The 11417-nt window shown below is 44.4% G+C and overlaps 1 protein-coding gene across 13 annotated transcripts in view; it reads right to left on the bottom strand.

Annotated features, from left to right (window-relative positions):
* Positions 1 to 6944, bottom strand: part of ZNF559 (zinc finger protein 559) — a 41597-nt gene extending 34653 nt beyond the window's left edge. For 6 of the 13 annotated variants that reach the window (XM_011994301.1, XM_011994292.1, XM_011994299.1 and 3 more), the window contains exons 1-3: positions 6475 to 6925; positions 6293 to 6296; positions 5912 to 5999 (exon numbers count right to left, since the gene is read on the bottom strand). Coding sequence is in view for 1 of the 13 variants with exons in the window: in XM_011994288.1 (XP_011849678.1) it covers position 5304; positions 5912 to 5999; positions 6293 to 6296; positions 6475 to 6517 (136 nt within the window). In the remaining 12 variants the exon portion in view is untranslated. The other 7 variants (XM_011994288.1, XM_011994295.1, XM_011994298.1 and 4 more) reach the window with 7 other exon arrangements.
* Between the last annotated feature and the right edge of the window lie 4473 nt (positions 6945 to 11417).

The following is an 11417-nucleotide window of genomic DNA, read 5'->3' as shown; positions in this document are numbered from 1 at the left end:
ATTAAAAATATTTAGGAATAAATTTACCTAAGGAGGTAAAAGATCTGAAAACTATAAACACTGATGAAAGAAACTGAAAAAGATACAGATAAATAAAAAGATACCCAGTGTTCATGTATAGGAAGAATATTAAAATGTGCACAGCACCCAAAGTGATCAACAGATTCCATGCAATTCCTATCAATATTCCAATGACATATTCTTCAGAAACAGAATAAAAGCTGAGCTTTAGATATGATACCATGGTTTTTTTGGTAAATTTTTTTTCTTTATTGTGGTAAAATACAGCATCTTAACCATTTTCAAGTGTATAGTTCAGTAGCATTAAGTACATATGTTTGTACAGTCAGCGCCACCATCAACCTCCAGAGCCCTTTTCATCTCGCAAAACTGAAACCCCAATACCTATTAAATATGTCATGGCTTTAGGAATATATACAACTACATATAGACAGATATAAATGTTTTCGTGTGTGTACAGACACACACATTTCCCAGATGTATCCAGAAGAAAAAAGCACACCTAATGCCCAGATCTTGGTTTATGAATTTCATTCTCCAATAAAAGGAACCAGAGTTCCCTAGAGATCAATTCTAGGTCTGGGGCAAGGAAAATACAAGATGAGTCTGAACACTGCCAGAAGGCAAATAAATTCTCCAAAAAGGATGGGAACATGTCAAAAAAAAATGCAGAAATCAACTTAAGGGAGTTCCCAATAACCAAGTCTGGGACATTCTGAGCAAGAAAATGAAAAACAGTGGTAACAGCCACTGGCCTATACTGATGTGAAGTAATTTAATAAAGGGAGGAGAAAGAAAAGTTGTTTTTTGCAGAATTCCAATAAATACAGAAGATATGACTGGAACAGAAATTCACAATTTGGAAAAATGGCACAATAGTAAGTATTACAGATAATAATTATCAATGGATACTAAAATTAGTGGGCATATAGTAAGATGAAAACAGAATCCTTGCCTAGTCTTGAAGTATCTCCCTATTAGAAACTTTTTAATCACAGAGTAAGATATTAACTTTACAGTGGGGAAAAAGTGGAAGAAAACACATTAAATGTGAAAAACAACTCTCAAACTAAATACAAAAATCAATCATATTGTATATAAATATAAAAAAATTAAAAAATATGACTCCATATACGCTCAAGGCCATTCCATTTATGAAAGAGGAATAATAACTATGATGTTTAAAAAGCTGTGTTGGGTAAGCACAGGAATAAAAAAAGAAAGTTTAAAACTTAAAACCCCAAACCCAAAAAACAAAAAAAACAGCTGTACGGTTACCACAAAAGGAACAAGGCAGTTTTAATGACTTTTTTCTTTGAGTTACTGTTGCATTTTTACGCACTGTGAAACTTAGTTCTCTAAAATCAGTTATTAGAAATTTGCTGTTTGGGCCGGGCGCGGTGGCTCAAGCCTGTAATCCCAGCACTTTGGGAGGCCGAGACGGGCGGATCACAAGGTCAGGAGATCGAGACCATCCTGGCGAACCCGGTGAAACCCCGTCTCTACTAAAAAATACAAAAAAACTAGCCGGGCGAGGTGGCGGGCGCCTGTAGTCCCAGCTACTCGGGAGGCTGAGGCAGGAGAATGGCGTGAACCCGGGAGGCGGAGTTTGCAGTGAGCTGAGATCCGGCCACTGCACTCCAGCCTGGGTGACAGAGCGAGACCCCGTCTCAAAAAAAAAAAAAAAAAAAAAAAAAAAAAGAAATTTGCTGTTTGAAACTGTATCAGTAAGAAATATCAGAAAGACTGAAATATCCCACTTTCACCTGAAGGGTTTATGTAATTATTTGATACCAAGCAGTAACAATTTACAACCCAGGTGCTGAGTTTCAAATAAAAGATTTCTGACACAATATTCCACATCTACTCAAATTTACTGTTTCCAAGGAAATGTGACCCTGGGTTGTTTGCATCCAGATACGATACTGACCCGTTTTATACAGCCCTACTTTGCGCTCAGACTATCAAATGCTTCTGCATTTAGGCCGGGCGCGGTGGCTCACGCCTGTAATCCCAGCACTTTGGGAGGCCGAGGCAGATGGATCACCTGATGTTAGGAGTTGAGACCAGCCTGGCTAACTTGGTGAAAGCTCATCTCTACTAAAATACAAAAATTAGCCAGGCGTGGTGGCGGGCGCCTGTAATCCCAGCTACTCAGGAGGCTGAAGCAGGAGAATCGTTTGAACCCAGGAGCTGGAAGTTGCAGTGAGCCAAGATTGCGCCACCACACTCCAGTCTGGACAACAGGAGCAAAAGCTCCGTCTCAAAAAAAAAAAAAAAAAAAAAAAAAAGGTTAATTCAAAAAGCAAATCTTAAAGTGTAAAGAGAAACAAGCCTTAACAGTATGTCAAATTGATAACCACACAGAGAAAAAACTGAGTTCAAGCAAATGTTTGAGCACAGAACTCTGAACTTTATATCCTTAGTAAGGACAAAAAGAAATACAAAGAAACTCAATACTAAATAAAGTAACAGTTGGTAGTAATATTAGTCATCTGGTAATGTTGCTAAAACAAATAATGTATGAGTGTCATTAGGAATCAAGGTCTTTATTATAAGAAATAACAGATACAAACATAAGGAAAAACATCCTCATAACAGTAAGTCTGTAATGGGAATATGAGTATAAATATACGACGTAAGAAAACACATATTCTAGATGTCCACCATAAGGCCTAGACACAACTATACCTCAGAAGCAGAGGGCCTATCACACAGACCTTAGTGTCTAAAAGGAACATGACTTTTTAGAGCAATCTTTGATTCCAGGTCTGTAAGAGGAAAATACAAAGTGAACTGGGATCCAATATTGCACTCAGTAGAGCTGTGTCACAAGACACAGAGTTAAATTTAAAAGATTACCATTGGTCAAACTCAGGACAGTTTGAGCATCAATACAAATGACAGGAATTGATTATAATACAGATAATGAAAAAAAAAAACTAGAATAAGTTGTGACATTCCAAAAAAAGAAAAAAAGTACAGAGCGCAGTGAAAGTGGTGAAAGAAAGCTTCTCTTCACCTAAGACTGTCAGCTAAAGAATGGAGGAAGAATGACAGAACTCAGAAAAAAAATTGTAACCTCTCAATGTAACAACAGGTTCAGAAGATAAACAAGTCATGTCAAAACTACTGGGTGAGGCCAGGCGCGGTAGCTCACGCCTGTAATCTCAGCACTTTGGGAGGCCAAGGTGGGAGGATTACCTGAGGTCAAGAGTTCCAGACCAGCCTGGCCAATATGGTGAAACCCCACCTCCACTAAAATTACAAAAATTAGCCGGGTGTGGTGACGTACTTCTGTAATCCCAGCTACTCGGAAGGCTGAGACAGGAGAATCACTTGAACCAGGGAGGCAAAGGTCGCAGTGAGCCGAGATCACGCCACTGTACTCCAGCCTGGGCAGCAGAGCAAGACTCGGTCAAAAAAAAAACAAAAACAAAAACAAAAAAAACAACAACAACAAAACAAAAATAAACAAACAAAAGCACGGGGTGAAAGGCTGTTGGGGAACAGATTATTCCCCTGTGGCCAAAGTCTCACTTATAGATTACTATAAGAAAAACGTGACTATACAGAGATGAGTACCTTGACCAAATGCTTAGCATCACTAACAAACTTGTATTATGTGACTACTGATAGGATATAATATGAAGCCATGTACATTGCCTAGAAAATGGAAGCCTTGGATCTGGCCAGTCTAACTCAATAGCCACTAGCCCCATGTGGCTAGTGCAACTGAGGAAATGAATTCTTAAATTTATTTACTTTTAATTCAACTTTAAAAATAAAATTGTTACTGGAAAACTTTTAAGTATGTTTGGAACAACCTGCGTTTGTTAATCTACTTTTTCAACAGTAAATTTTATAAACTCTAAATACAGATCAAGAATTTCCAATGAAAATTAGCTGTAAGTATAAAATACGTGCTGGATTCCAAAGACTTAGTACAAAAGAAGCGTGAAATGTCTCAGTTTTATATTGACATTAGTCATTAATTTCATTAACTCATATTGATAATTGGATATGCTGCATTTTTAGTATTTTAAAGATGATTTCACACATACATTTAACATTTTCTAATTTGGCTACTAAAATTTTTAAAAATTACATCTGTGCCTTACATTATATTTGTGTTAGACAGTACCGCTCTAACCCCAACATCCACTTTACAGGAAATACAGGACATAGGTAAATCAAGTAAAATCACAGGAAAACCTCATTGCATGAGAATGTCAGCATTTTACAATATAATCCTCCAGAAATCTTCAAAGATCAAAATGTTATTTTTTAAATTTCAGGTGAATGGTGGGGCACGGTGTTTTACGCAGTACTTTGGGAGGCTGAGGCCAGCAGATCACGAGGTCAGGCGTTTGAGACCACCCTGGCCAACATAGTGAAATCCTGCCTCTACTAAAAACAATTAGTTGGGCATGGTGGCACACGCCTGTAATCTCAGCTACTTGGGAGGCTGAGGCAGGAGTTGCAGTGAGCTGAAATCACACCACTGCACTCCAGCCTGGGACAGATGGAGACTTCGTCTCAAAAAAAAAAAAAAAAAAATCAGGTGAATATTCTAGTCAAAAACAGATTTAACAGATCTAAAAACATGCAAACAACCTGGCAACGATAATGGTGACTTTTGGACAGCTGGGGAAATGTGATTTGATTTGGGGGTGAGGATGGACAATGTAGTCTTATTTTAAGCTTGTCTTCACTTTTAGGAGGTATATAAGATACATGCTTAAGATTAAAGGGGAAAGTTCGTTCACTTCCAATTTAAATGGCTCATCATAAAGTATATACAGAAAAAAATGAAACAAATCTTAACAACTAGTGAATGTAGGTTAAGGGTTAAAGACATTTGAGTTTTATTTTATTTATTTATTTATTTTGAGACGGAGTCTCGCACTGTCGCCGGGGCTGGAGTGCAATGGCGCAATCTCGGCTCACTGCAACCACTGCCTCCCCGGTTCAAGCGATTCTCGTACCTCAGGCCCCTGAATAGCTGGGATTACAGGCGCCCACACCTGGCTAATTTTTTGTACTTTCAATAAAGACGGGGTTTCATGTTGGTCAGGCTGATCTTGAACTCCTGACCTCGTGATCTGCCAGCCTCAGCCTCCCAACGTGCTGGGATTCGCCCGGCCTAGACATTTGTTTTACTTGAGCTACAGATTTTCTCTAGATCGGTATTTGTTTTGTTTTGTTTTGTTTTTTTCGAGACAGGGTCTCACCCTGTCGCCCAAGTTGGAGTGCAGTGACACAATCACAGCTCACAGCACCCTCGACCTCCCAGGCTCAAGTGATCCTCCCACCTCAGCCTCCAAAGTAGGTGTGACCACAGACACACACCACCATGCCCAGTCAATTTTTTTAATTTTTAGTAGAGACAGGGGTTTGCCCTATTTTTTCTAGGTTAGCATCAAATTCCTGGGCTCAAGTGATCCTTCAGCCTCAGCCTCCCAAAACGCTGGGATTACAGGTGTGAGCCACCTGGCCCCGCCCTTGATAAGACTTATAAATGAATAGCTGGGAGAAAACCCACCTGCCGAAAGTTATCTCCGCATTCATTATCAATTCAATCACTCGTGCTAGTAAATCAGCCCGCATCATGTTCCTAGGGACGCCCTCCTGTTTTGAGGCTCTGGGGGAATCTACAGGGCGCTAGGGCGAGATCGAGGTGATAGTCTGGAACCACAGTTGAGCAGTCCTGCGTTTTCCCTGGATGGTAAATTGTACATTTATGTGCATTCATCTACCCACTCATACATTCGATGGTATCAGATCCAAGTGCTCCTGAACAACCTGAAAAGGTTTCTTTCCACCTCGATACAACTTAAAACTTCAAGACCCGACACCTACAGCCAGAACAAGTGCATGAAGTGCTCACCGGACACGACAGAATTGCCAGGCTGGTGAGGCCAGGAGGACGCCAAGCGAAAGTCACCGTGAACAGGAAGGTACAGATGCTCTTCCTTCTGGAGAAAAGGCACAACGCTGGATGTGGAGGCTTTTTCCCCCCCCCCCCCGATTAGATTTTGGGGCGGGGGGGAGCTCTCCCTATGTTGCCCTGCCTGGTCTTGAACTAGCCTCAAGTAAACCTCCTACCTCAGCCTCCCAAAGCGCTGGGATGACAGGCGTAAGCCGCCGCGCCCGGCCCTATGAGGCTTCTGCAGATGGGAACAAGGCGAAAGAAAACGCCGTGCGCCCCCCCAACCCCCGCCTCCTCCAGGACGGAGGCCCCAAGGCAGCCGCTTCGACCCCTGAGGACAGACCTCACTGTGGCTTTCAGAGGAGGGGCCGCGACTTGGGAGCGCCCATAGGACGCTCGAACTGCCCGACTGTGCACGGGAGAGGCTCCATTTCACTGGGCATCTCCCCTTTCGACCCACCTACTCCCGCGTGGCCGCACCGGGACAAGACCAGAAGCCGCCGAGAAACCAAGACTTGCACGCCGGAATGAGCGCGCGGTTAAGATGGCGGCCGTTATGCGCATGCGCACACGCAGACAGGCTGCGCACGCGCAAAGGCTAGGACCACGTAGGGGCGGGGCCTCGGGTTCCTGGCCCACAAGCGGCTGCGGCTTTTTCCAACCCAGAGCAGAGAGGAAATGCTGTTTAACTCCCGGAAGAGGGCAAGTGTCACCGGTAGAGGGTCTTGACTGCAAGCTGTCCAGGTTATTGGCGTTTTGAACAAAGAATTAGACAAAACGCCCAGCAAAGCAAAGAAAGAACGAAGCAACAAATGTACAAAAGCAGGGATTTGTTGAAAACGAAAGCATACTCCACGGTGTGGGAACTGGCCAAGCAGCAGCTCAAGGGCCCTGATGGTGCAGAATCTTCATGAGTCCAAATACCTCTTAGAAGTTTACCATTGGCCACTTCATGCTCACCTCCTGTAAATGAAGTTTGCCCGCAGTCTGATTGGTTGCAGAAAGCAGCCAACCAGAGGCTGAAGTGAAGTTACAAAGGTCACACTCCTGTGCAAACATCTGATTGGTTGCAAAAAGCAACCAATCAAAGGCTAGGGTGAAGTTACAAAGTTACACTTCTCTGCAAAGGAAGACTCAACCGGCCATCAGTCTGATTTGTTGCAGACCGCCAATTTCCTATCTGCCAGCGGAAAAGGTCAAAGGGAGTAGCCTCTGGTCCTTCTGTTACTTAGGCGAGGAAAATTAGGGTTTTCCTTTCAATTTAGTTCTAGGACGTCGGCATGAAACAGCCTTAGGTTCCCAGCCTCCAGACACTATTCTGCCGCGCAAGGACTTGATTTTTGGTCATTTCACACCCAGAGACTGGAAGCTCCTATTACTTGGAATTGGTTCAAAAATTAGCACATAGAGTCTGGGCCTGATGGCTCACACCAGTGATACCAGCACATTGGGAGGCTGAGGCAGGCAGATCACTTGAGCTCAGGAGTTCGAGATCATCCCGGGCAACATGGCAAAACCCTATCCCTATAAAAAAGCCAAAAAAAAAAAAAAAAACCCACAAAAATTAGCACGTAGATAAGAGCATAGATAAGATTCATGCGGACTTCCTAAAAGACAAAACACCAAGATCTGGGGTCGGGGAATCTAAGGCCAATTCGCAATAATTTCCTAAAATTAAAGAAAAAACACCTGGGGCTGGGGGCAGGGAACCTAAGGCCAATTAACACGAACTTTCTGGAGCTAAACCAAAAGGAAAAACCTCATCTTCCCAAGATCGAAGGCTACTCTCTCTACTGTAAAAAGTAAGGTAGAGGTTCTCTTTAAAGACTTTCCTGCCCATCTCATTAGGAATAAATAGTAACTTCTCTTAGAAGCAAAATTTACTGAAAGACCTGTGCTAACATTCTTAAATATCTGCTAGCCGTAATAAAGAAATCAATGGACTTTATGTTCTTAGCTCCCACAATTTAGCCTAAATATTTGCCCTGGCATGCTTAGACTGGTCCAAGCAAGCATTAGGTCATAGCCTGTTCCTCTTCCTTATCTGAAGGTGTTTTTACCTTTCTCAGCATTCCACAAGTTACCTCCTCCTTCCTTTGTTCTCCTCTGCCTTTGCCCCTTTTAAAAAGTCCTAAGTTGCTAGCCAATCAGGACAAACACAGAATGTGAGGTCCTGTTCCAGCCAATGGAAACTGGACACAGCAGTAGGATGGACGCGTCAGGTTATAAATGACCCTGTCTCCTTTGTTCAGTGTACTCTCGTGGCAAAACTGCTGGCAAGTGTACCCTTTCTGCAGAAAGTGAAAAAATGGCCTTGCTGAAGAAATTAAATTATGTTCAAGTGCTAGTTCTTTACAGCACCGGGCAACAAGCATTTCTAACACTACGATCCTTCTCCTTCCACCACGTCTCACATGGAAAGGGGAAGTGCCTTGGAGTGACCGTGGGCCAAGCAGGGGCTACCCCCTTCATCTGTGTGGGGCACCAATCTGCTCCAGCCTCTGGTTGTCTGCAGGCCAATTCATCTCAGCCTTTATTTAGCCAGGGGCCAAATCCTCCATCCAGATAAGGGATAGCCAGTGGGGACCTCAAAAGGAGTACTTAAACCCCAAAAAACTTTGTGAAAGGGACTTTGAGCCACTTGCTTAGGCCCACTCTCACCCTGTGGAGTGCTTTCTTGCTACAGTAAACGCCTACTTTTGCCTGGGTGCGGTGGCTCACACCTGTAATCCCAGCACTTTGGGAAGCTGAGGTGGGCAGATCACTTGAGGTCAGGAGTTCAAGACCAGCCTGGCCAACGTGGTGAAACCTTGTCTCTACTAAAAATACAAAAATTAGCTGGGTGTGGTGGCAGGTGCCTGTAATCCCAGCTACTTGGGAGGCTGAGGCTGGAGAATAGCTTGAACCCGGGAGGCAGAGGTTGCAGTGAGCGGAGATCACGCCATTGCACTCCAGGCTGGGTCACAGTGAGACTCCGTCTCAAACACACACACACACACACACAAAAAGGCTGGGCACGGTGGATCACACCTGTAATTCCAGCACTTTGGGAGGCTGAGGCGGGTGGATCACCTGAGGTCAGGTGTTTGAGACCAGCCTGGCCAACCTGGTGAAACTCTGTCTCTACTAAAAATACACAAATTCGCTGGGCATGGTGGTGGGCGTCTGTAATCCCAGCTACTTGGGAGGTTGAGACAGGAGGAATACTTGAACGCGGGAGGCAGAGGTTGCAGTGAGCAGAGATCATGCCATTGCACTCCAGTCTGGGTGACAGAGCAAGACTCCGTCTCAAAAAAAAAAAAAAAAAAAGAGTTAAAATGGTGTCGTTTATGTTATATATATTTTGCCACCAAAAAAATGATCATGTACGAATGTATATAGCAGTTTTATTCACAAAAAGTGAAAACAATCCAAATGTCCTACAACTGGTAGTAAATGTAAGCCATGGAATACTACGCAGCAACAGAAAAGAACAAACAATAGACATTCTTAACTGTGAGTCAAGAATATGACATGACTAATCTGAAATGTGTTGTGCTCTGTGAAAAGCAGAATGCTACATACTGCATAAGACATTTTTGGAAAAATAAACTGTAAGAAATATTGCAGGAATTCATGATGAGGGAAAAGTTTGACTAAAAAGAGGCAGCACTACAGAGTTTTTTAGAGGAATGAGAATAACTGTTTACTTTCATCATGGTAGTGGTTACGTGATGTTAATAACACTGCTATGGGCCGGGCACGGTGGTTCACACCTGTAATTCCAGCATTTTGGGAGGCCAAGGCGGGTGGATCACTTGAGGTCGGGAGTTTGAGACCAGCCTGGCCAACATGGAGAAACTCCGTCTCTACTAAAAATACAAAATTAGCCTGGCGTCATGGCGCATGCCTGTAATCCCAGCTACTCGGGAGGCTGAGGCAGGAGGATCGTCTGAACCTAGAAGGCGAAGGTTGCAGTGAGTTGAGATAACGCCACTGCACTCCAGCCTGGGCAACAGAGAGAGGCTGTGTCTCAAAAAAAATAAATAAGGCCGGGCGCAGTGGCTCAAGCCTGTAATCCCAGCACTTTGGGAGGCCGAGACGGGCGGATCACGAGGTCAGGAGATCCAGACCATTCTGGCTAACAGGATGAAACCCCGTCTCTACTAAAAAATACAAAAAACTAGCCGGGCGAGGTGGCAGGCGCCTGTAGTCCCAGCTAATGTAGTCCCAGCTACTCGGAAGGCTGAGGCAGGAGAATGGCGTAAACCCGGGAGGCGGAGCTTGCAGTGAGCTGAGATCCAGCCACTGCACTCCAGCCTGGGCGACAGAGCGAGACTCCGTCTCAAAAAGTAAAATAAAATAAATAAATAAATAAATAAATAAAAAATAGCTGGGTGGGGTGGTATGCGTCTATAGTCCCAGCTGCTTGGGAGGCTGAGATGGGACAATCACTTGAGCTGGGGAAGTCAAGGCTGCAATGAGCCATAGTCGCGCCACTGCACTCCAGACTGGGCGATAGATTGAGACATTGCCTCACAAAAAGAAAAAGAAATGAGTTATACATATTAAAACAATGAAAATAAGCATAGAAAATATTTATATTTGATGTTCCAAATAATAAACTGACAGCTATCAGAATTCAGCAAGTTTCCAGGTAAAAGGTTGTATTTAAATAATTATCAATGATTTCCCTCTATAGGAGAAGTTATCAACACAACAACGAAAGGGAAAACTGAAAGGCCCAAAAGGACTGAATGAATGGAAGGACAGTCTGTGTCATATTAGAGTTGCAAATTAATGTGTCCTGTGTACAGGGCTGTAGCAACGTGGAGGATAGGTATAAACCCGATTGATGAGCATCCTGTATCCGTGGTGGCTGAGAACCTGAATGGGAAGCCCTAGCCTTGGCCCCATCCCTAGGCCTAGTCACTTAAGCCCCGCCCCGCCCCTAGCCCTCGTCTCCACCCACTAGGAATTTCAACCAAGGCCCCCTCCCAATCTGGTTCCACCCTTAGCCCCGCCCCTTGGAGTATTTAAAAAGCCACGCCCCTAGGTCCGGTCTAGCCCCAGCTCCGCCCGTCAGGCCGAGTCATCCAAGTCCAGTCCAGGGTTCTATTTCTTCTCTGTTTACTCCCAATCATGAAGAAACTAGGATTTCTCATCCACTTGCGGCTGGAACCAGTCTTCGCGCTCCTTCGCACCCTGCTCCTCCCCGCTCCACCCCCTTCACCTCAAGTCCCGCCTCCCGGGCCTCGCCCCATACACCGTTTGCAGCGCCGAAAGAGGAAGCCTAAGTGCGCTTCTGCGCATGCGCGAGTCGGCAGCCATGTCAACCCGCCACTCCGCCAGCGTCTGAAGAACATTTTTGCCTCCGTCGGCTTCCTGTCTTGCCCTGCCCCGCCCCGCCTGCACCGGGTCTGGTTCGCGGGAGACTGAGGGCTCGGCTTGAAGATCGGCGGTCTAAGGGCTGCCTCCCCGTCAC

This window comes from Mandrillus leucophaeus, unplaced genomic scaffold, assembly GCF_000951045.1.
Source record: "Mandrillus leucophaeus isolate KB7577 unplaced genomic scaffold, Mleu.le_1.0 Scaffold451, whole genome shotgun sequence".
Taxonomy (NCBI): domain Eukaryota; kingdom Metazoa; phylum Chordata; class Mammalia; order Primates; family Cercopithecidae; genus Mandrillus; species Mandrillus leucophaeus.
This window is presented reverse-complemented; position numbering and strand designations above follow the sequence as displayed.